At 39.8% G+C, this 26,828-nt stretch overlaps 1 protein-coding gene across 2 annotated transcripts in view; it reads left to right on the top strand.

Annotated features, from left to right (window-relative positions):
* The window catches only part of STX2 (syntaxin 2), a 103,163-nt gene that overhangs the window by 64,993 nt on the left and 11,342 nt on the right, over nucleotides 1-26,828 (top strand). For both annotated transcript variants that reach the window (XM_040347502.1, XM_040347496.1), the window contains exons 6-9: nucleotides 3,048-3,156; nucleotides 6,165-6,238; nucleotides 6,483-6,620; nucleotides 24,801-24,911. In XM_040347502.1, coding sequence (XP_040203436.1) covers nucleotides 3,048-3,156; nucleotides 6,165-6,238; nucleotides 6,483-6,620; nucleotides 24,801-24,911 — 432 coding nt within the window. The remainder of the gene's footprint in view (nucleotides 1-3,047; nucleotides 3,157-6,164; nucleotides 6,239-6,482; nucleotides 6,621-24,800; nucleotides 24,912-26,828) is intronic.

Below are 26,828 nucleotides of genomic sequence, written 5' to 3'. Positions count from 1 at the left end.
TGCTGCAGGCTGCAGTTTGAGACCCTCGGATTCCGGGGGGCTCCTCTTGTTTGAGTTAAATTTAAAATTTAAGATTATTTTTCTCAACTAAGTTGGATTTATTATGATTTGAGTATATCTCTAAATTAAATCCTTTTGTCTTGGAGATGTTCTCCCTCCCCTCATTGTAAGCATTGCTTTGGGACATCCCATATAGTAATGAATGCCGCTCTGTGTCCCGTGATGTAACGATAAAGAAAAAGAGATTTTTAATACAGCTTACCTGTAAAATCTTTTTCTTGGAGTACATCACGGGACACAGAGCTCCCACCCCTCTTTTGGGGACCATTTTGGGAGGCATACTGCTTGCTACAAAACTGAGGTACTCCTCCTATGGGAGGGGGTTATATAGGGAGGGGCATTTCCTGTTTGAGATTGCCAGTGTCCATCACCTGAAGGTACTCCATATAACCCATATAGTAATGAATGCCGCTCTGTGTCCCGTGATGTACTCCAAGAAAAAGATTTTACAGGTAAGCTGTATTAAAAATCTCTTTTTGCATGGTGTGGAGATGAAAGTTTTCACCCCCAGGAAATTCTCTAAGGACAAATCCTCACCTTTTTACAATCGGGCCTGGATCAACAGTTGGTCCAAAGTACGATCAAAAGGCAGAACCCCGGCCTTGTCCTTGTACTGAACCTGTCCTGATCCTTCAAAAAAGATAAGATGGTGTTGAGATCCATAGCCTATTGGCCTTCTAAGGTAGATTATAATGGGTTAGTCACTTGTCTTACTGGGAGTCTTGTGCCATTTACAAACAACTGGCCTCTGAAGCCTATGGCCACTCCTTCGGATGCTAATGGATCATCAAGGGTGCATACAAATATGACACCCTTAGCATCAGGATTAAAGATCGCTTTAAATAAAAATGCAGTTTGTGAATAGTAATCAGAAGGTAAACACTTTACAGTCATGAATAATAGATATGGGATCATCACATGGGCCTCAAACTAAAGCCAAATGAGCCATAGTTAAAATAAAGTTTCCTCCAAAGGTATGTTTTACAGCTTGTTGTACCCTTGGTGTTTCCTGTTGCAACATAAACCACATGTGTCAAAAACAAGGCCCGCGGGGTGAATGTGGCCCCCCCAGGCCATTTCATGTGGCCCTTGCACCTCTCCTGCAGCTGTGGCACCCCCCTCATCTCTGTCCCCATTTTGTCTCGGCAGTTGGCAGTAGAGAGGAGGACAGAATGCCTCATGCAGATTCTGTGCCTCTCTATGCAACCGCAGCAGCACCCCCCCCCCCTCATCTCTGTCCTCACCTTGTCTCCACATTCGACAAACTCCAGCCCTCCTATGGTCCTCCTCCAGACCCTGCACTTTCTGCTTCCCAGCTCCATCCCCAGCTTCTTCCCGGCAGCAGCAGCACAGGGTAAAGGGTGTGCACTGTGATGTAAGGGAGGGTGGGGGCACTTTTGACATCTGATGTAAGAGGGGAAGTGGGATACTTTGGACATCTAGTCTTACAGATACAGCAGGCCCTTTGAGGGAAACCATAATGCTGATGCGGCCCGTAGTGAAATTGAGTTGGACAACCCTGGCATAAACAAATTTCATTCCTTACCTGCAAACATTTCAGCGGTATTATGTTTCAAAGTAAACAAGTTGTAAAAAATGTTTTTATTTAGTAAACCCGGACCTATACTTTCTGTACCTTCTTCATAACCTTGGCAACAACACCTCTTTTGGTTTTGTTTTGTTTTTGTTTGTAAATTTTGCGAACTGTAAAAACAAAAAAAATACTGCAAAAAAACAAACGATAATATATGGTATCCTACAATGAACAGTCAGTATCATAGCACCACATAGCAGCAAGGTCAGAAGGAATGTGCAAGTAGTACAAATGCAGGGTTAAGGTACAGGAGGATGACAAATACCCAACAGAATGTATGAAAAAAAAATCGTACAAGAATGTGGGGGGGGGGGGGTATTCCAACAAGGGTAATAACCAAGGAAACCTACATCCTAGGTCCTCCAAGACAACCCAGCAGAAACCATAATGGCACACCAATTGTGTGTAGCTCCACGCAATTGGTGTGGCATTACAGTGGCGCCTGTTACACGTGCGGGGTTCCCTGTGTCAAGATCACTCGGTAATCTCTCCGGCGTACTGGGTTTAGTGGGGTGGCTGATGCTATTGGGCCCCTTACAAACTAGTGGTGTTAACTACTCCCTAGTGAGGACCTTACTAGTGGCCGTTTCTATCTGGGATGTGTCTTATTTGTTTGTTGTGCTTTGACATAAATACTTGTACAGAATTTTTTTTTCCCTTCCTCTCCCATCACTTCTTATTGCTAGTTATTTACTAAACTGATGTTTTATACCTAATCTAGAATTTTGAACGGTATTACCTGACCCCCCCAGCAGCTGCCCTGCACTTTGTCTACCTTGATTTCTTCATCTTCCAGTTTCTATGTAGTTGTCAATCGGTTATATACAGTAACTGTATTTCATTCATGAATGTGGATTTTAATATAGATTTTCTATGTTTATAATAATAGTATATTTTTGTACACATTTTCTGGTTGTGCCTAAAGTCCAAGCCTCTTTTCCAATTTTTGTCCACTAACTTCCTGTTGTGCTTCTGGAGCAGGAAGTGAAGGGTACTGGTACACAGAAAGGTTTTTTACTCTGGCCTACTGGGATAAAAAAAAGTATTTCCTAGACATGCCTTCTAACCGATACTAAATACAGTAAATATTTTCATAAAAATGTTTTTTTGTTACCTAGGCAAAACAATATCTTCTTGCACTGCATGTATTTATAAAAGAGATTACCTTTTTAATTTATGCTTATATTTGAAAGGTTTTAAAACACTAAGCCTTTCCCCACACAGGGAAACTAGCTTTGTCTGGAGTTCCACCTTCTTCTTCTTCTTCATTGACATTGTAGATTTGGACTCTGTAACATCTTGTGTGCTGTACTTGATGGAGCTTCTTGTAACTTCTATCTTGCCTGTATGTTATCCAGCACTAATGTTTGTGTTTTTTGTTTTTTTTCCCCAGCATACAGTATTGTGCAGAAAATTTGGGGAGGTTATGATAGAATACAATGAAACGCAGACTCAGTTTCGGGAGCGCAGTAAAGGACGGATACAGCGCCAGCTAGAAATAAGTATGATATTTCTATAAATCTTGCTTTCTTAACAGCATTTTTCCCAAACTATAGATTTGGGGGGGGGGGAGGTAGCAGAGCCACACATCTTTCAAGTATTCCAGGTTATCACATTTTTTTTTTATTGTGTAGAATGATGGGTCCACTTTAAAGCTGAACTTTAATTTGCCACTATTTTACCTTTCCTATATGCTATTGATATATTTTTAAATAAAAACTTTTGTTTTATTATATAGATCTTATTTTCGACCCAGTGACATCACTGGGTCTCCATGCTTCTCTGTGCAATGTAGACAGATCATGGATGAAGGGAGGGGTGAAACGCCATAGCTCCCTGCCTCTGTACTCTCAAGAGTCCTCAGTCCTGATGCAAGCTGAGGGCTGGCCCTTCAGAGTAGTTATGCAAATATTAAATCTGATGCGTAGCTGTCAGTCTTGAGGAGTGGGAATTCCTAGACAGGTTGTATTTGCATGCAGACCACCTTGGGTAATGTCCACCTGGAATGTTGAGTCTCCATGATTGAAAGGATTGTAATCCAATAAATGAAAGGTGCCAGCCATAGACCGTAAAGCTCTGGAGGAAAGCGCTAGATCAAGCTGGATGTCCATCGGCAAGGAAATAAGGCAAGCTCTGATTTGCTGCAGCTTCTAATAAATACTGTTAGAAGCTCACATTGTGCAGTAAAATCTGCAGGATGACAGATTCCTCTATCCATGTTATACAGCTTGGATGGGCACATTTCCTACTGTGCCTATTGATTTTTGACAGATGGCTCTGCCCAATTTTTTGATTAACAGGTTTCTGCCCAGGTCCTTCTGTTTTTCAGTCAAAAGATTTTGAGCGGGAGCATGCACAGCTCAGTTTACATGCCCGGGGATGCTGCAAACAAGCAGATGCTTTTAAGTGTATTTAATTGCAGAATATTAAAAAAGCCTGACTGCTCGCAGAGTATGACAATATAACTTTAGTTTCACTTAAGGATTGCTAAGCAGCATTATGTTTTTGGGTTTAACCACTTCAGCTCCGGAAGGTTTACTCCCTTCATGACCAAACCATTTTTTTCGATGCGGCACTGCGTTACTTTAACTGAAAATTACACTGTCATGCGACGTTGTACCCAAATATAACTAATGTCCTTTTTTCCCCACAAATAGAGCTTTCTGTTGGCGGTATTTGATCACCTCTGTGGTTTTTATTGTTTGTACTATAAATAAATAAGGACAGACATTTAAAAAAAAAAAAAAGTTTTTTACTTTCTGCTATAAAACCTATCTAATAAAAAAAAATCAAACTTCATCAGTTTAGGCAATATGTTTTCTGATACATATTTTTGGTAAAAAGAAAACCCAGTAAGAGTATATTGAATGGTTTGCGCAGAAGTTATAGCTTCTGCAAACGATAGAATCTATTAATGGAATTGTTTTTTTTAATTGTTTGCTAGTACCGGCAGCGATCAGCGACTCATAGCAGGGCTGCAGTATTGTGGTGGGCAAATCAGACACCAAGTGACAATTTTTTTTGGGACCAATGACACTAATACAGCGATGGTGCATATTTTTAGCACTAATCGCTGTACTCTTGACACTGGCAAGAAAGCGGTTAACATCAGGGGAGGTCAAAGGGAGTGATTGCTAACTGTGGGAAGGCAGAGAGATCCATGTTCCTACTTGGCAAAACATACGATCACTACCTTACCTACTGATGGAACGGCGATCTGCCTTGTTTACGTAAGCAGACTGCCATTCTGCTGGATGATTGCCTGGTGCAGGCAGACTTTAACCACTTAAGACCCGGACCAAAATGCAGCTAAAGGACCCGGCCAGGTTTTACGATTCGGCACTGCGTCGCTTTAACAGACAATTGCAATATTTTTTGCTATAATAAATATCCCCCAAAAATATATAAAAAAAATCGCAATAATCGTTTATCGGTTGGTTTGCGCACAATTTATAGCGTTTACAAAATAGGGGATAGTTTTATTGCATTTTTATTTTTTTTACTACTAATGGCGGCGATCAGCGTTTTTTTTTTTTTTTTCGTGACTGCGACATTATGGCAGACACTTCGGACAATTTTGACACATTTTTTTGACCATTTTTGTGACCATTGTCATTTTCACAGAAAAAAATGCATTTAAAATGCATTGTTTACTGTGAAAATGACAGTTGCAGTTTGGGAGTTAACCACAGGGGGCGCTGAAGGGGTTATGTGTGACCTAATGTGTTTACAACTGTAGGGGGGTGTGGCTGTAGCAGAGACGTCATAGATTGTGTCCCCCTATAAAAGGGATCACACGATCGATGACGCCGCCACAGTGAAGAACGGGGAAGCTGTGTTTACACACAGCTCTCCCCGTTCTTCAGCTCTGGGGACCGATCGCGGGACTCCAGCGGCGATCGGTCCCGCGGTCACAGAGCTTCGGACCGGGTTGCGGTAGCGCGCCGCGCGCCCACGGCTGGGCTTAAAGGGCAACGTACATATACGTTGATGTGCCCAGCCGTGCCATTCTGCTGTGGTTAAATCCACTGGACCCGCTGATTGACTCGAACTGTAACCAATCACCATGGCAGCAGCGCGTGGGCGTGCCCCAGACGTGCAGGATCGCATGCAGGTATGTGATTCTGCACAGGGGAGCCCTGCAGTAAATGTGGAGCGGTCGGCAAGCATACCACTTTAATATCACTATAAGCAGGCAAGCAGTCTTGGAATACATGTCCAGTTCTGTACTAGCCTTGCTCATAATTGTTCATATGTGATTACAACATAAAAAATGCCCAGTGTTACTTAGATCATTGATCTAACTGTATGAATAGTGGAATGGTAATTGTGCATCAGACTATACAACTGCAGAAAAGAAAATGGTGTGTGTCATACTTTTCCTGTTGAAATATTAATGCTTCAGACCATTTTCCAAAACCTCTTTTTAACTGGAAAGTGTGAAGAGCCGAAATCTTTAATGGATCTCTGTGGGCATGCACACAAATATCATGTTATCGCTTTGTTTTAGCTGGAAAAACAACTACAGATGAAGAACTGGAAGAGATGCTGGAGACTGGGAACCCAGCAATTTTCACTTCAGATGTAAGTATTTTATTTTTTTCGAAAAATTCATGAATGGCTAGAAAAACACTTCTCTTAATTGCTGAATTGTAGAAGTGTTTACCCGGGAAAAAATAAATTTGCATTTCAGCTCTTTTCTGTTGATTAGCCTTGTGTGTTCTCCCTTTTTCACCTCATTACTTTTACACTTCAGTGCACCCAAATTCTCAGTTCTATGAAGAGCATTTATCGATTTACTATAAATATACCTTTTTTTCCCCCATAGATCATTTTAGATTCCCAGATTACAAGGCAGGCTCTAAATGAGATTGAATCGCGGCACAAGGATATCATGAAGCTGGAATCTAGTATACGGGAGCTACATGACATGTTTATGGACATTGCCATGTTAGTGGAGACACAGGTAATTTAAGAATTGGTTATTTTTCTTCTGGTTTGTTGAAATCTGGGTAATAAATAAATAGGGCTTCGGAATTCAGTAACGCTGAACTCAGATATTGTGCACTCTATTATTTGTAGTATTAAAGTTGTTTAAAAAAAATATATATCCATTTACCTGCTTTATGTTGGGTATTGCACAGATCAGCCTTAAACCTCTTCTTCTGGGGTTCGTATCGCCATATTTTTCTGGGTTTTAACTGAGATTTTTTTTTTTATGTCACAGAATAGAGGATCATAGACACTTGGGATGCCCATTCGACATGTCTTAAAATAATGGGAGACTGGAGTACAAGTTTCATAAGATGAAGTGCAATTGAGGCTCCATGCACACTAGCGTTTTTTTTTAAAGCTCCTAGAAGCTATTGGCATTTTTCCCCTGCTCCTAGAAGCTAAATAGTGTTATCCTATGTGTCCATGCACACTACTTCAGGCCATTAGCGGTTTTTTGTGCTTCGGCATCTAGTAGCAGAAAAAAAGTTTTTGTAGAGTTTTACCGGCAAAAACGCTGCTTAATTCTCCTAAACAATGTTGTTTTTTTTTTTACCCCCCCCCCCTCTTTTTTAAAGAAACTGCAGAAATGCAGATGAAATGCTACCGTTTTTGCCAGCGTTTTCTCAGCTTAAAAAAAATGCTAGTGTGCATGAAGCCGGAATGGTTTGCTAAGCTAGTTATAGTTGCTGACCAGTCTAACATTGACTTTCTACTCTTGGAGATGAACACCACATATCACTGTTAAGGAAAATTCAAATGACTGAATGAAAAAAGAAGACATTTTCATAGATGAATATAAATCCTGAGTGCCCACCCTTATTTGCCTTAACAAAAACCCTCAAGGAGCCGTACAAACAGCTCACTGTACACTGCGACTGACTATAATTACACATGGCACATAAAGATTTTCATTTACACAAGGGAAAACATTCCCCATTTACCCCGTTACAAAGAGCCAGTATTGCCACTCCAGAAATCCATCTCTGATGGCAAGAAGTTTATCCTAAGCACTTTTTCTTGGTTTTGCAGAAGTATTATTTTGTATTAAAATAGTTTACCCATGACCAATATACAGTAGATATAATATATAACCAAGCTTTTTTTATTCAGCACTACAAATGCTGTGGTACATTATTGAAGTACTTTATTTTTATATTATGGATATGTTGAGGCTTGTTACTGCCATAGTTGCAGATAGTGTTATTAACCTTTTAAGGCCTCTTACACACTGCAGCTTAAAAAAGCTCCGTACATCCTTTTCTTCTGAGCTTAAATACAGCTAATTGTAATGTGCCTATTCTTAAAAAAATAAAAATAAAAAACACGCTGAATGTGCACAAATTACCATTTACTTATTGTGCAGAACAAGTACGCAAGAATATGCTTTGGTGCGAACGCAATATATACGCGCTTGTACATACGAAAAAGAATGAAAAAAGTAGATGGTAAAACAGGAATATCATGTTCAAGAGGCCTAAATGTAAATGCTTTCAAACGTAAAGGGTCACTAAAGGAATTTTTTTTTTTTTTTTTAGCTAAATAGCTTCCTTTACCTTACTGCAGTCCTGGTTTCATGTCCTCATTGTTCGTTTTTGCTTTGATGTTGCTGTAATTCCTCTGTGTTCTGGACACTTCCTGGTTGTCTGTTTCCTGATCACCACAGTACTGGGAGATTTTTCACTGTGGTGACTAATCAAGGAGGTGTGAATTGAGTATAGATGGCGCTGATTATCAACTAGTGCAAGGTGAGTACAAAGGAAAAAATAAATAAAAATATTCAATAGTGTGAATTATAAATGTAGGAAACAACAACACTATGTCAATATTGCCTATCTACATGAGAGTCAGTCCGTAATGGGTTAACTAGACTGAACCCATGTGCAGCCCTGCAGGAAAATCAGCTGATATCTCCTTCTCACGGCCTCAGAATAGATAGGATAGATCCTCCCAAAGATTCCAGCCAGAAACTCCACATGTAAGTAAAAAGAGAAGAACAAGAGGACAAGCCTCCTAGTGCAATATTGTTGGTAACAAGGAAGGGAGACAAGGACTACACAGACGGTGTGTGAACTCACAAATCCGCCGATTAACACAGGCTCTGAATCTGGTTGCCGCTCAGTGTGATGGTCTCCTCACTCGGATCGTGTCCCGTCACATAGGCTCCTCCCCCACGCGTATCGTCACTCGTCACGTGACTTAGTCATGGGCTGCTACATGACTGAGAGACGGCTGAGCTTAAATCAGAGCCGATGCGTGTCAAATGGAACAGGAAGTGAAACCAAACAAAGGGAGCTGGCATCTACATCATTGCTAGCATGATTCGAACACTGTGTATTACTTGCGGTTTAGGTGTTCATAAGCATACAATAAAGATTTTAATATAATGAAGATAAAATATTTAAAAAACTTTTCCAGTCATATTGCTTCCTACATACAATAATTAATTTGCTAATATTAACATAGGCAAGACATTTTATATATAAAAGGAATGGAAGAACAAATTCATATAAAACATCAATATAAAAATTCACATATCGCCCCCTTGATGTGATCGCTAGTACTACTATCATATATTTAATGCATCTTGACGGGGTAAATAGAATGCCACATTGCATTAATATAAATCCAGATTTATAATCAGTTATACAAATGACTATAATTATAGCCAATATAATATTATTTAAAATATATATAAAAAAATATATTATTTAAAAATGAAACAATTCAGATCGAATTCGATATTGAGCCCATTAGGCGCTAAAGAACGCATTTCATGTATCCATCTGGATTCACTTTTGCTAAGTTCACGAACTTTGTGACTCCCTCTCCAGTGAGGGGTATATTTATCAATGGCACAAAACTGCAATTCTTTAGGATTTTTATTATGACACAATGCGAAATGACGCGAGACATTGTGCTTATCAAAGCCCTTCTCAATGTTTTGAATGTGTTCTCTTATGCGTTTCCACATTGGTCTTTTTGTGCGTCCTATGTATTGGAGTGAGCAGGAACACTGTAGGACATACACCACGCCTTCTGTTCGGCATGTAATCAGATCTTATATATTTTTGGGTTACGTTAGACACAAATTTAGAGCATTTTTTTTCCATTGAGGTTCGTTTTCTTACAAGCGTAACACCGCTTACAAGGGAAGCCCTTTCCTTGGTAGGTCAATTGATTGTTTTTTGTAGGAGGGTCAGGGACATTTTTTGCTATTAAGTCCCGTAGGGTGGGAGCTCGCCTATATACTATCTTCAGAAGATTTGGCAACATACCTTGTAACTGCCTATCGGCCTGTAGTATAGGCCAATGGGTTCTAAATATCTTTTCCAATTTCTTATGTTGAACACTGTAGTTCAAGATAATAGGTAATTCGTTACCAACTTCATTCTTTCTGATCTTATCCTGTATGAGGGGTTCTCTTGGTGTGTCATATACTTCTGCGATTTGAGTTTGAATGAAATCTTCATCATACCCTTTATTCACAAATTTTCTTCCCAGCATGTTTGCTTGTTCCAAAAAGACCTTGGGATCAGTGCAATTTCTCAGAATTCTTATCATTTGCCCCTTAGGAATATTAATCAACCAGGGATCGTGATGGCAACTATCTGTGGGGATATAACTGTTTCTTTCCACTGGTTTGAAATACGTTTTTGTGGTTACTTTCTGGGCCTCCAACGTAATCTCCAAATCCAGGAATTGTATCGCTTTGTCACTAATTTCATAGGTTAGCCTGATGTTCTTTTGATTCTGATTCAAAATATCGAAGAATTTTGTTAGGGAGGCTTCATCACCACTCCAGATGATAATGCAATCGTCTATGTATCTTCTGTACAAAACTAGGTGATCCGGCATATTTTCATAGATAGCTGTTTCCTCCCATTCCGACATATACACATTTGCGACACTCGGCGCGTATTTAGCGCCCATACCTATTCCGTTCAATTGCCGATAGAACTGACTTATACCAGAACTAGTTATACTGAAGGCCATAGGCCAGACACCTCAGCACAAATCGCTTCTGTTTTGAAATTAGGACCCCATACTTATTTAAAGCCCACTTGGTTGCTCCAATTGCCTCTTCATGGTTAATTATAGTATAAAGTGAAGCCACGTCGGCTGTGGCTATCAAATATTTATCTTGTTTGTTTATCACTAATTTTTCCAGGATCTGGATAAGATGCTTCGTGTCTCTCAAATAGGCCTTTGTCAAGGGAACTAGTGGCTGGATAAACTTGTCCACATATTGTCCCAACCGGGAATTTATTGATTGTATCCCATTTATAATGGGTCTGCCCGGTGGTTTAGTGGGATCCTTATGAATTTTAGGTATTGTGTATATAATTGGAACCCTACATACTTCAGGGATAAGGTATTTTTCCTCTCTTTTATTAAGAATACCTCTTTCTCTTCCTCTGTAAATAAGTTCAGAAAGTTCCTCCTTATATTCACCCGTAGGGTTTCCCCTGAGCTTAATGTACGTATTGACATCACTGAGCTGGTTTTCCAATTCTTCATAATAGTATTCTTTTGATAAGACTACAATGGCTCCACCCTTATCAGCCGGCCTGATAATTATTTGTTTGTTCTCCTCAAGTTCTTTAATACCCTTGTGGATCATTTTTGGGTCCGGTATTTTTTTGATTTTCAATTGATCCAAATCTTTAAGTACCATTTTATTGAATACCTCTATGTGATGGTTATTCTGTACTTGAGGATTAAATAATGATTTGTTTCTCAATTGACTGTGTGAGACTCTACCTAACAAATTGTTTCGATCCGTGTCAGATTTGATGGGTTGATTTAACATATATTTTTTGATGTTTAATTTTCTTGTGAATTTTTTAATATCCACATAAGCATCGAATTTACTGAGATTTCTTTTAGGGGCAAACTTTAGACCCTTATCCAATGTCAACATCTCTGTTTGTGTTAATTCAACCCCGCTGATATTATATATTCCTTCACCTATTGGACCTTTCTTCGTTTTGTTCTTGTGTCCCCCTCTGCATCCCCTCTTTCGTTTGGGCTTCTGGACCGTGCTCCTTGCTCGTACCGAGGGGGGGTGTCCTCTCGTGCCTGCGATGGTCTAAAAAAGAAGTGGAAGAACGAACATCCTGTTCCTCTCTATAGTTGGCAAGTGGCTCATAATAATTTTGGGTGGGTATCGGACTTCTTCTTTGATCTTGTTGATAGTAGTCTCTATTAGACGAACCACCCTGTGAGTAGGCTGGATATTGCCCTCCTTGGTATTGTTGATACTGGGGAGGATAAAGATCTCTTGGATCCCTTCGATCTTGATTATAGTAATTGGGGTCCGGATGGTATCCATACGTATGATTCCCCTGATTACTTGATTGATTGTATGGTGGATTTATTGGTTTCTGATTTTTTTTTATTTTTATTTTTCCAACCAGATTTCTTTGGGGACTTAGTGTGGGGTTTTTGATTATTTTTGTTATTCCTCCACCATGGTTTTGGTGTTCTGGGTCCATTCGGTTCCTCCCTATAGGGTCTAGGGGGATCAATAAAAAAGAGTGGTACTATTGCGCTACCAAATAAAACCAAAATAGGAAAAAAAAGATGGAAAAATAGGGTCGGTTTCATCCTCTCCTGATAGAGAGGTACGGGTCATTTCCCCACCAAGGGAATTTAGATATAGAACACCGGAACGACCAAGACATATGGTTGATGAATATGCATGATCGCAACTAGATTATGCTAATGATCCCCCTAGACCCTATAGGGAGGAACCGAATGGACCCAGAACACCAAAACCATGGTGGAGGAATAACAAAAATAATCAAAAACCCCACACTAAGTCCCCAAAGAAATCTGGTTGGAAAAATAAAAAAAATCAGAAACCAATAAATCCACCATACAATCAATCAAGTAATCAGGGGAATCATACGTATGGATACCATCCGGACCCCAATTACTATAATCAAGATCGAAGGGATCCAAGAGATCTTTATCCTCCCCAGTATCAACAATACCAAGGAGAGCAATATCCAGCCTACTCACAGGGTGGTTCGTCTAATAGAGACTACTATCAACAAGATCAAAGAAGAAGTCCGATACCCACCCAAAATTATTATGAGCCACTTGCCAACTATAGAGAGGAACAGGATGTTCGTTCTTCCACTTCTTTTTTAGACCATCGCAGGCACGAGAGGACACCCCCTCGGTACGAGCAAGGAGCACGGTCCAGAAGCCCAAACGAAAGAGGGGATGCAGAGGGGGACACAAGAACAAAACGAAGAAAGGTCCAATAGGTGAAGGAATATATAATATCAGCGGGGTTGAATTAACACAAACAGAGATGTTGACATTGGATAAGGGTCTAAAGTTTGCCCCTAAAAGAAATCTCAGTAAATTCGATGCTTATGTGGATATTAAAAAATTCACAAGAAAATTAAACATCAAAAAATATATGTTAAATCAACCCATCAAATCTGACACGGATCGAAACAATTTGTTAGGTAGAGTCTCACACAGTCAATTGAGAAACAAATCATTATTTAATCCTCAAGTACAGAATAACCATCACATAGAGGTATTCAATAAAATGGTACTTAAAGATTTGGATCAATTGAAAATCAAAAAAATACCGGACCCAAAAATGATCCACAAGGGTATTAAAGAACTTGAGGAGAACAAACAAATAATTATCAGGCCGGCTGATAAGGGTGGAGCCATTGTAGTCTTATCAAAAGAATACTATTATGAAGAATTGGAAAACCAGCTCAGTGATGTCAATACGTACATTAAGCTCAGGGGAAACCCTACGGGTGAATATAAGGAGGAACTTTCTGAACTTATTTACAGAGGAAGAGAAAGGTATTCTTAATAAGAGAGGAAAAATACCTTATCCCTGAAGTATGTAGGGTTCCAATTATATACACAATACCTAAAATTCATAAGGATCCCACTAAACCACCGGGCAGACCCATTATAAATGGGATACAATCAATAAATTCCCGGTTGGGACAATATGTGGACAAGTTTATCCAGCCACTAGTTCCCTTGACAAAGGCCTATTTGAGAGACACGAAGCATCTTATCCAGATCCTGGAAAAAATAGTGATAAACAAACAAGATAAATATTTGATAGCCTCAGCCGACGTGGCTTCACTTTATACTATAATTAACCATGAAGAGGCAATTGGAGCAACCAAGTGGGCTTTAAATAAGTATGGGGTCCTAATTTCAAAACAGAAGCGATTTGTGCTGAGGTGTCTGGCCTATGGCCTTCAGCATAACTATTTCTGGTATAAGTCTGAGTTCTATCGGCAATTGAACGGAATAGGTATGGGCGCTAAATACACGCCGAGTGTCGCAAATGTGTATATGTCGGAATGGGAGGAAACAGCTATCTATGAAAATATGCCGGATCACCTAGTTTTGTACAGAAGATACATAGACGATTGCATTATCATCTGGAGTGGTGATGAAGCCTCCCTAACAAAATTCTTCGATATTTTGAATCAGAATCAAAAGAACATCAGGCTAACCTATGAAATTAGTGACAAATCGATACAATTCCTGGATTTGGAGATTACGTTGGAGGCCCAGAAAGTAACCACAAAAACGTATTTCAAACCAGTGGAAAGAAACAGTTATATCCCCACAGATAGTTGCCATCACGATCCCTGGTTGATTAATATTCCTAAAGGGCAAATGATAAGAATTCTGAGAAATTGCACTGATCCCAAGGTCTTTTTGGAACAAGCAAACATGCTGGGAAGAAAATTTGTGAATAAAGGGTATGATGAAGATTTCATTCAAACTCAAATCGCAGAAGTATATGACACACCAAGAGAACCCCTCATACAGGATAGGATCAGAAAGAATGAAGTTGGTAACGAATTACCTATTATCTTGAACTACAGTGTTCAACATAAGAAATTGGAAAAGATATTTAGAACCCATTGGCCTATACTACAGGCCGATAGGCAATTACAAGGTATGTTGCCAAATCTTCCGAAATTAGTATATAGGCGAGCTCCCACCCTACGGGACTTAATAGCAAAAAATGTCCCTGACCCTCCTACAAAAAACAATCAATTGACCTTCTACCAAGGAAAGGGCTTTTTCCCTTGTAAGCGGTGTTACGCTTGTAAGAAAACGAACCTCAATGGAAAAAAATGCTCTAAATTTGTGTCTAACGTAACCCAAAAAGAATATGAGATCAAAGATCTGATTACATGCCGAACAGAAGGCGTGGTGTATGTCCTACAGTGTTCCTGCTCACTCCAATACATAGGACGCACAAAAAGACCAATGTGGAAACGCATAAGAGAACACATTCAAAACATTGAGAAGGGCTTTGATAAGCACAATGTCTCGCGTCATTTCGCATTGTGTCATAATAAAAATCCTAAAGAATTGCAGTTTTGGGCCATTGATAAATATACCCCTCACTGGAGAGGGAGGCACAAAGTTCGTGAACTTGGCAAAAGTGAATCCAGATGGATACATGAAATGCGTTCTTTAGCGCCTAATGGGCTCAATATCGAATTCGATCTGAATTGTTTCATTTCAGATTTTTAGTTGAGTAGTTAATTTTGATACACATTTTATCAATTTTTACAATTATTATTTACAAGGTATCCTTGTGAATTATGTCTGTGTACCTGTTTTCTCTAGATATACATCTTGAAGGGTATAATACTCAGCCTGCACCTTGCCTTTGGATTAAAGGTGGGGGCTGGTATTGCTGACAAGATTGTTACGGACATCTGATCCAAAATATATATTTTTAAATATTTTTTAAATTATTTTTGGATTTATTTTTAAATAATATATTTTTTTATATATATTTTAAATAATATTATATTGGCTATAATTATAGTCATTTGTATAACTGATTATAAATCTGGATTTATATTAATGCAATGTGGCATTCTATTTACCCCGTCAAGATGCATTAAATATATGATAGTAGTACTAGCGATCACATCAAGGGGGCGATATGTGAATTTTTATATTGATGTTTTATATGAATTTGTTCTTCCATTCCTTTTATATATAAAATGTCTTGCCTATGTTAATATTAGCAAATTAATTATTGTATGTAGGAAGCAATATGACTGGAAAAGTTATTTAAATATTTTATCTTCATTATATTAAAATCTTTATTGTATGCTTATGAACACCTAAACCGCAAGTAATACACAGTGTTCGAATCATGCTAGCAATGATGTAGATGCCAGCTCCCTTTGTTTGGTTTCACTTCCTGTTCCATTTGACACGCATCGGCTCTGATTTAAGCTCAGCCGTCTCTCAGTCATGTAGCAGCCCATGACTAAGTCACGTGACGAGACGCGTGGGGGAGGAGCCTATGTGACGGGACACGATCCGAGTGAGGAGACCATCACACTGAGCGGCAACCAGATTCAGAGCCTGTGTTAATCGGCGGATTTGTGAGTTCACACACCGTCGGTGTAGTCCTTGTCTCCCTTCCTTGTTACCAACAATATTGCACTAGGAGGCTTGTCCTCTTGTTCTTCTCTTTTTACTTACATGTGGAGTTTCTGGCTGGAATCTTTGGGAGGATCTATCCTATCTATTCTGAGGCAGTGAGAAGGAGATATCAGCTGATTTTCCTGCAGGGCTGCACATGGGTTCAGTCTAGTTAACCCATTACGGACTGACTCTCATGTAGATAGGCAATATTGACAGTGTTGTTGTTTCCTACATTTATAATTCACACTATTGAATATTTTTATTTATTTTTTCCTTTGTACTCACCTTGCACTAGTTGATAATCAGCGCTATCTATACTCAATTCACTATTATCTTTGTTTGGTTCACTTTTTTTGATACGCAGCTTTTATCATTTGTTGTTTTTTGCTGGGTTTTTTCCTATTTTGGTTTTATTTTGTAGTGCAATAGTACCACTCTTTTTAATCAAGGAGGTGTGATTACTGTGTGTCAGCACCAATCCAGTTTCGTTTTACAAAGCATCACTGCCCTCTATTGGCTCTTTGTCTCTGTACATCAGAGAACCAGGAAACGGCAAAAACAAAACTAAACTGTAGGTACATTATATGATTGGTTTTTATCTATTGTTAATAATTTTTAAAAGGAATCAGCTAACTATTATGTCTCTATACCCTGTAAACAGTCATTTCAGCAAAAAAAAATGTTTTCCTTTAGTGACCCTTTAAGGGATGATCTCTGTTCCTAAGCCCTGGTTCACATCGATGCTACTTTTAAATTGCGCTACTTCCCTTGAAGTAGCGTGATTTTCAAAGTAGCAAGGTCAGCGCAATTTCAGGTGCTACTTGATAGACATCTGTGTGGCTTCATACACAGATGTCTATTGAAGTCGCACCTGAAATCGGCAAAAGTAGTGCAGGAACTACTTTTCCAAACCAGTGCGGTGCCGCAAAATCGGTGTCGCGCCAATTGGAACGTTGCCATCGCCGGCAATAGGCTGCGACTTGTACTGCTATTTGATCTCTCAAATTGCATGACAAATCGCTCCAATATGAACCTAGCCTTAAAATCTTTTTAGCAGGGTAGTGAGGCATTTAGCAAAGCCACCTACATTTTGGGATGAGATATGTTTGCCATAAAAAAAAGTTGGCAAAGTGAAATCTTCCTATGATTGGCCTGAACAAAAGTCAGAAACCACCCTCAGAATATTCACTCTTGAATCTCAAATGTTTAGCAAAGATTCAGAAATAAACTGTGACTTCTGACCACATTTGATATCCACCAGACACTCCCAAGATTAAACAAAACGATATGCATCTAAAGTGATACCCACGCCACCTCGTTTGAAACTGCCACCATAACTGTAATATCTAGTGCAAAATAAGCATATATGTTTTGATCACTTGACACCTTTGTTTCTATTTGGCCACTGTGCTGCCATTTTTACTTCTAGACATCAGCGGCAGGCATCTTCCACATTTTTGCTGCCAGTCCTACTAATTGGTGTAGAAAATAAAAAAGGCTTTAATAGTCTTTTTCCCAAAATCACCCAAAAAGGTCCTGTTTGATTTGTGAAAAGCTTTTACATTGCAGTTGTTTTTACAAAGTTGATGACTGTTCTTAACGATAGATAGGATTCTTGCAATGAAGTATTGAACTAGTTTGGGTTGTTCAATGATTTAGAGAAGTCAAATCAAAATGTTTAAATTGCTGTTTATAATTTTTTTTTAAAAGCAGTGACATTTATAGAAGCATGTTAAATCCTGGCACATCTAAAGTGACATTTTGCCTTCACATATTTATATTTATTACATGACTATAAGAAAATATCCTTCTTTTCTTATAGTCGTGTAATAAATATAAATATGTGAAGGCAAAATGTCACTTTAGATGTGGCAGTGCTTGTTTATACTTGAATGGAAATCTAAAATTTTCCAGTTGTCACTGGAGTGGGAATAAAGGGGACTGTTTCAGGGTTGACTGTCTAAGGTGGAGTTTTTTTTATCACTTTCTGGAGATATCTGGGCGGTAATTGTGTCTCGACAGAAAGTTTTATATCTCCTCACTGGAGATACAAATGGCAGTAGAAATATCAGAGGTTCTAAACCTGGTTCTATCAAAAACCATATAAAAATACAATTTAGCTAGGGTACCAGTTCAATTTTTTTTTTTTTAACCTTTTAGTTAGAATACACTTTGAATAACTTGGTATTTGTACTCGTACTGTCTCTTTTATTAGCTTTCTGTACATTTGCACTTCTATAAGTAAAGACCATTGACCTGTATTGCCTTGGGACTGTGTTCATTGTCTGAAAGCAATGCGATCTATAAAGTTTTCTCCAGATAATAACTGTGTAACACTTTGCCATTTGCTGCTTATTTTTATCTCCTGGAGGATGGGGATACAGGTAAAGTAATTGTGTATTGTCATAGAAAAGTTACATTTTCATTTCAGCACATGCAAATAATATACATCGTACAATTGTTTGTGTTTGCCATTTTACATCACTCTCAAGGTGATCTTAGTTTTTTTCATATAATAGGGTTGCATTGTATCAAAAATATGCTCCTACAGCTGTCCCATAAGGAATGTTGGGATTTGCCTTTTACTTTGACAGTGAGATAAAAGGGGCAGGGCTTAGCAGGAAAAGTTTAGGCCTTTGCAGCACCGCTTTGCACAATTACACACAAAAAAAAGCACATGAGAGTTCCGATGTGACATTCTCAAAAAAAGGCACCGTGACTTTTATGACGTTTCATTCAATACCATGTCCTGCAGTAGGCTTTGTAGTAAAAACAAGTCATGGCACTCTGACACACACCTGCCCTATGCTACTAAGGCTTCTTCTGTGTGATTGAGTGTATAACCATTTGTGGACACAGGGCCTGTGTAGTACGCCCTAACTTTCTGCCCCACTGTCGCTTATTACCCTTGTACCTGCCTGAATTCCTAGCTGTCAAAATTCTGAAGTTGCTGTGTTTTACAACAATCTGCCCTAATTATCACAATGTAAATGCCCAGGTGGTCTTGCTGGGGTTTTTCAGGTGCTTACAGTTGAGACTTTAACAATTAAAATATAATATTTATATAAAATATGCACAAGGCAGCACTTATTCCATCAGAATATAATAGAATAAAATGCAACAAATACACCTCATCTTTGGGAAGACTACCCCTTCAACCAGGTAACCCCTGTACTCTGTAAAGAATATGTATCAGTTAGTCCAAGAACGTCGCTTTACTTAAATATTCACAGCAATCTCTCTTGTTAATGCGTTTAACTCATCAAACTTCATTGGGCGAACAAGGAGAGGAATATTTATTAAATATCACTAAAATCAGAAGTTATTTACACATGCGTTTGATACATCGATTTGTTCAATATTGCTTAAAGTGTAAAGGAAATGGCCCTCTGGGATACCTTAGTGGTTGGTATAATAGAAAATGACATAGCTTGAAAAAAGTCCATCTAGTTCAACCATAAAAATAAATAAAAAATATCAAACGATCCCATATACCAGGGCTCAAAATTTCAAGTCCTGAGCTACTAGCCAGGCCTCAAGGCGTACTCGTCACTAGTTGCCCCGCCCATCCCCTACCATGTCCTGCCCCCTAGACACGCCCTCATAAATCTCATGAAATGACACTTAAATGTTTTATGCAGAATTAAGTTATAAAAATAAATATTAACAATTTTATCCATGCCCAAAAATGCAGCCTGCCTATGTCTACCAATGCAGCCACGTGTCCCCCATTTTGCAGCCATGGTCCCTAATTTTGCAGCCAGAGTCCCCCATTTTGCAGCCAACCTGTGCTGGGTAAGAGAGAGGAGAGCTTTCAATTCAATAGTTGTGTTCCCCGCCACAAGCTGCCATATACAGCCCCTCCCCCTTGTCCGGGAAACTTTGATAAACGAATCACCCGTCCGATCTGTCAAAGTGCCCGGACAAGGGGGTGGGGCTGTATATGACGGCTTGCGGCAGGGAACACAGCTATTGAATTGAAAGCTGTTATGTTCCCCGCGCTTTGAACAACCAGGCGGCGGCAGCTCCAGCTCCTCTCCTCGCTCGCCCCCCCTGCTCCCAGGCAGCCCACACTCGCCAGCCCTCAAAATGTACTCGCAAAATGTGAGCAGGCGACATTTTCACAGCTCTCATGTGTATATAGAAAACTATAGCCATATTTTTGACTTATCCTTCTGTGAAATAAACAGTTTATTACAATTATTCCGCCTTTATACTAATCTGCCATAATTAAATCCTTCTTCCCTTTCTCCTGTGTCATATTTTATACAGGACAGATTATAGAATGACACTTCGACTTTAAATTTGGATTGCGTAAAAAGTAAAATCATTTTGTTTAACAAATCCATGTTTGAGAATTTTATATTTCACACACACTCTGTCATGTTACAACCAAAAACATAAATGTAAACACAAATTGGCACCTAATTGTGAAGTAGAAGGAAAATTTGATGAATGGTTTTCAAGACTTTACAAATATCTGAAAAGTGTGGCGTGCATTTGTTTTCAGCCCCCTTTTACTCTGATACCCCTAACTAAAATCTAGTGGAACCAATTGCCTTCAGAAGTTGCCTAATTTAGTAAATGGAAACCACCTGTGTGTAATTTAATCTCGATACAAATATAGCTGTTCTATGAAGCCCTTGGAGGTTTGTTGGAGAACATTGGTGAACAAAACGGCATCATGAAGGCCATGGAACACAACAGGCAGGTCAGATAAAGTTGTGGCGAAGTTTAAAGCAGGGTTAGGTTATAAAAAAAAAAGATCCCAAGCTTTGAACATCTTACGGAGCACTGTTCGATCCATCATCCGAAAATGGCAAGAGTGGCACAACTGCAAACCTACCAAGACATGGCCGTCCACCTAAACCGACAAGCCGGGCAAGGAGAGCATTAATCAGACAAGCAACCCCAATCTAACTGGAGGAACTGCAGAGATCAACAACTCAGGTGGGAAAATCTATCCAAAGGACAACTAATAATCGTGCACTCCACAAATCTGGCCTTTATGGAAGAGTGCCAAGAAGAAAGTCATGGAACACACCAGGCAGGTCAGGGATAAAGTTGTGGCGAAGTTTAAAGCAGGATAAGGTTATTAAAAAAATAATAATTGTCCCAAGCTTAGAACATCTCACGGAGCACTGTTGAATCAATCATCCAAAAATGAGTGACACAACACAACTGCAAACTTACCAAGACATCGCCGTCCATCTAAACTGACAAACCGGGCAAGAAGTGCATTATTTAGAGAAGCGGCCAAGAGGCCCATGGTAACTCTGAAGTTTCTGCAGAGATCCACAGCTCGAGTAGGAGAAAGCCATAAGTCCAGTTTGCAGTTTGCCAGAAGCCAAACACGGCAATCATGTGGAAGAAGGTACTTTGGTCAACATGCTATGTGTGGTGGAAAACTAACACTGCACTTCACCCTGAACACACCATCCCCACTGTGAAACATAGTGGTGGCAGCAACATTTTGTGGGCATACTTTTCTTCAGCAGGGACATGGTAGGTGGTCAAAGTTGATTGGAAGATGAATGGAGCCAAATACAGGGCAATCTTAGAAGATAACCTGTTGGCGTCTGCAAAAGACTTGAGACTGGGATGGAGGTTCGTTTTTCAGCAGGGCAACGACCATAAACATACAGCCAGTGCTACAATGGAATGGTGTAGATCATGTTTTAGAAGGGCCCAGACCTAAATCCAATTGAGAATCTATGGCAACATTTTAAAGTTGCTGTTCAGACACTCTCTATCCAATCTGACAGAGCTTGAGTTGTTTTACAAAGAAAAATTGGCAAACATTTCATTCTTTAGATGTGCAAAGCTGGTAAAGATACACCCAAAAAGACTTGCAGCTGTAATTGGAGCGAAAAGTGGTTCTGCAAACAGGACTTTTTATGGCTTGCTTCTTGCCACACTTCCATAAAGGCCAGATTTGTGGAGCGCACAACTAATAGTTGTCCTATGGACAGGTTCTCCCATCTGAGCTGTGGATCTCTTCAGCTCCTCTAGAGTTACAATGGGCCTCTTGGCTGCTTCTCTGATGCTCTCCTTGCCCGACCTGTCAGTTTAGGTGGACGGCCATGGATTGAACAGTGCTCCGTGAGATGCTTAAAGCTTGGGGTATTTTTTTTAATAACCTACAATTTTCTTGTACAACTTTCCTTTAGCTTTACCAAAACCCATATAATATGAGGTAAACCCTAAACACTTTCAATTTGTGTGAGATCAGGCAGGCCCTTGCACTACATAGTTGAAGGTAAATCTAAAGAAAATTTAATAAGAAAATTGTATGGTGTATGGCCAGCGTAACCCTGCTTAAAACTTCTCCACAACTTTATCCCTGACCTATCTGGTGTGTTTCTTGGCCTTCATGATGCTGTTTGTAATGTTCTCTAACAAACCTCCAAGGGCTTTACACAACAGCTGTATTTATACTGAGATTCAATTACACACAGGTGGACTCTATTTACTAATTAGGTGACTTCTGAAGGCAAATTGTTCTACCAGGTATTGGGAGTAAAGGGGGATGAATACAAATACACTTCAAAAAATTGAAAATAGTTTATAATTTTCTTTCCACTTCACAATTATGTGCCACTTTGTGTTGGTCTATCACAAGAAATCCCAAACAAATAAATTTACCTTTTTCCGTTGTAATATGACAAAATGTGGAACATTTCAAGGGATATGAATACTTTTTCAAGGCACTGTAAATGGATTACTTTATGTGAAGGAATTACTAAGTTATTGCCAAGTAAACAGGTCATGGCAGAAATATGACCATTGACTTTGTCCAGATTGGTCCGTAGGTGTACAGGTGTGAGAGGTGAACTGGTTTAATGAAAACCAAAAGGCAAGCAAAGGGCAAGACACTGGTGTTTATGTGTCCCCATTACTGTCTTGCAATGCCTTGTGCTCTGCTGTTTGTGTAGTGATTGCAACCTTGATATAGGGTCAGGGCTTTGCTTTTTTGAGTTGTACTTTTAGGAGGAACTTGTGGCTAGAGGTTGATTTTCAGGGTGTTGCTTAGGCAAAGTTAACTAGAATTCTAGATTTTTTCCTATAAAATTATTAAATCGTTACTTCAATTTAGGTCCACTTTACAGCGGAGGTCCATCCGAATTTTTTTATTTTTTCTTTAAAGCCAACAGATACTGCAGATGCTGACTTTAAAAAAAATGGACACTTACCTGTCCAGCACGCCCGCAATGTCAGCAGCCGAGGCCGAGCAATCGCTCGTCTCTCAGGGGCCCCCGCCGCCATCCTCAGTGAGGGAATCGAGAAGTGAAGCGTTGCGGCTTCCTTACCCGGTTCAAAAATCAGGAGAAAAGATATATGGACAGCCGCACACCAAAAATAACCTATAAGGTAGCCTTTATTGGTGCAAAAGGATAAAAGCACTACAAAACACAGCAAGCAGTGGGATATATATAAAAAAAATGGGGTAGTGGCGCTGAAGATCAGTGATATATTGAGGTTAAAAATATTAAACATAAAAAGTCTGTTTTTTTACAAGTCCTTGAGGATGTTAAAAATGTTAAAAATCTGGGAATGAGTGGGAGCAATGGGGAAACAGAGGGGGGACACTGTCCTATATAGAGCTGATGATCCGAGTCTATATTCTGGGGCAAGCCTTCCAAAACGGGGGAAATGAGAGCAGAACTCCAACATATGTAAAGGAAAAGAGAAAAGAAGGCGCCTCCAGGTTAACGTCAAAAAATCTTTAATCGGTAATAAGTGGATGCTGTCACCTACTACCGATTAAAGCTTTTTTGTCGTTAACCTGGAGGCGCCTTCTTTTCTCTTTTCCTTTAGTAGGATATATATAGCTGACGTGTTTCGCACAGAGGTCTAGTGCTTAGTCATAGCCCAGTTCCCTACTGCGCAAGCTGTGCGGCCCATCCTATCATCTGTGCCCAGTCTTGCCACACATATTTAATCCAGCTCTGAGCAATCCACTTTTATTGTTCAGTGAAAATTAACAGACTTCCAGATAAAAACCTGTCTAAATAAAAAGTCCTTTGCTTCGAGTGACAGGGTTTTTACATATCTCGTGCACTAGCTTGGACACATGCACATTCCTGGATGTTTATCATAATATGGGGGGTGATCCACAGTTCATTGTGAGAGGTAATGTATGTCACTCGAAGCAAGGGGACGGAAAGGACTTTTTATTTAGACAGGTTTTTATCTGGAAGTCTGTTAATTTTCACTGAACAATAAAAAGATTGCTCAGAGCTGGATTAACTCTGTGTGGCAAGACTGGGCACAGATGATAGGAAATCTTATACTCTACATTGTGACATCAAAACATTTTTTTGGGGGTTTACATCCACTTTAAGGACACACAGGTTTCTCTAAAAAGAAAAATATGGGTGATGGAAGCCTGAAACCTGTCTGACCCTTTCAAGAATTTATAGATGATCATGTAATTGACTGAAAATATTTACAGTACAGTAGTTATTTTTGGAGCGCAATGGCTATCCAACTTTTGATTAAGTAAGCCTGTAAGATTACAATAATTTCAGAATAAAAAGTGATTTATTTTTTTAATTTTTTTTTTTTATTCACTCATTTTCATGGTCATGATAAAGGTCATCCCTTCTTTATTGTAAATTGTTTAATGTAACATATGTTTTAAAAAACCTGCCATGTAAAATCAACTGTTTGCATTATACAGGGTGAAATGATAAACAATATAGAGAAGAATGTTGAAAATGCTGCTGATTATATTGAACATGCCAAAGAAGAAACAAAGAAGGCAGTAAAATATCAGAGTAAATCACGCAGGGTAAGTTAATTGTGACAATACATAGTTGTGTCTGCTCTAAGAAACATTAGTAGCTTTGCAATGGCTGCTGAAGAACATTGATATATATTTACAAGTTCCTCTCCCTTCCTTGTGCCAGATTGTAATGTGTTCCTATCTCGGCTTTTGCTGTGTTTGGCAGAGACCTGGTAGTTGCAGCCTGGCAGGTGTGCTACAGCTTAGTGTTACCATTTTTAAGGTGCTACTGTATATTTAAAGTGGTAAAGGTAAAACACCTGTGTGTAATCCCCTGAGAGGAGACATAAAGCTGTGACTAAATTTAATTAGTGATAGTTTACTTGTGTTTCAGTGATCCTGCCATGCAGTTGATATTTCTCATTAGGCCGGCCATATGCGGATCAAAATTCATCTGGTATATAAATCTCTGCTTTTCGGTCGAGTGCCGTGGCTCAAGTTACTGTTTGAGACATTCTTATTTTCTTGATCCCTGTGCTCCACCAAACGGCTGATGGGGTTGCCACCTTTTCTTCAAGCCAAACCCGGACACTTTAGCAGCACACAGCATTTTTTTTATTAAGGGGGTATGTTCTGGACTTTGTTGTGGCGGGCAACTGTGATGTGGGGGGTCGGCTCACCAAGGACCCTGCTTACATCAGAGTTCCCATCATTCCCCCTTATATCGGGGTGCCCAAAGCCCCCCTTTCATCGGAGTCTGCAGAGCACCCCTTACATCTGAGTCCCCCTTGCCTTGGTGTACTCGGGTAGTAGATAGAAGGCAGTGAAGAGTGAAACTTGGATTAAAGAGTGGATGGTAAACTCTCTCACACGAGGGTGGAGGCTCAGGCATCTGCACCTTTCATCCACCATGTACTGTATTTGCTAGCTGCTGGGCTTCAAATTTTCCTCCCTCACAGAGACAGACACAGAGGGGTAGGGGTGGGAGCAGGAGGAGGAGCAGTTTGAGCCCTCTCTCCTTTCCCGCCCATGTGAGGGGGGGGGGAGAGAACTGTACTGGCTCTGGGCAGTGTATGAGAGTGTCACCGCCACTTAGTCAAATGCAGTTAGCCCTCCAGGCAGTTGGCAACCCTGGTGATTAGGGTGAGCCCAGGCACACGCCTATGCACTCGGTGGTTGTGGTACTCGGTTACTTGAAGCCACAGTCCAATCTGAATAATGTGTCCGGGTTTCAGGTGGTCTGAAACCCGGACACATGATTCAAAACCCGAATTGTCCGGGTGAATCCCAGACAAGTGGCAACCCCAAACTGAGATGGATCTGTAAGTTTTTACTTTCACATTTTACAAATCTCTTTACACTATGGATGCAGGGTAAGCCTTTCACTGCTGCTCAATACTGTACCCCTTTGTGCTGCCTAAGCTATAATTACAAGGATCTAACCTTGTTACAGTGCCAAGGTATACCCATTTTTGGCTATCTGGCTGACCTACTGTGGAGAGAGCAGTTGGTGCAAATTTTGGCCAACATGTGGTACAGACGTTTCAGACTTTGAAAAGGTATGGCTGGATCCTTAACCTTCAGAAGCCTGCATTGGATGGAGCGGACTCGTCACTTAAAGTAGTTGGGTCTTATTCTAGACACAGCTCAGGCCTGAGTTTTTTTTTTTTTGCTCGAAAGAAACTTCTGACTTCCAGACTTGGACTCCTCAATCTAGGAGTTAACCAACTTTTCTGCTGTATGGGAATCCTGAGATTGATGGTAGCCTCCTTTTTTGAGGCAGTTCCATTTGTCCAGTATCCAACCCCCTACAAGTCCTCATCCAGTTTTCCTAATGTCAAGGACCAGGTTCTCTCTGGCCTGGTGGTTCGTGAGTCCAGCTCTGAAGTTGGGAAAATTATTTCTTTGACGGAGGATGCTCACAACAGATGCCAAGCCAGGCTGGGAAGGAGTCCTCAATACCTTAGCAGTGCAGGGGACTTG

This window comes from Rana temporaria, chromosome 1, assembly GCF_905171775.1.
Source record: "Rana temporaria chromosome 1, aRanTem1.1, whole genome shotgun sequence".
In the NCBI taxonomy this organism is placed as follows: Eukaryota; Metazoa; Chordata; class Amphibia; order Anura; family Ranidae; genus Rana; species Rana temporaria.
This window is presented reverse-complemented; position numbering and strand designations above follow the sequence as displayed.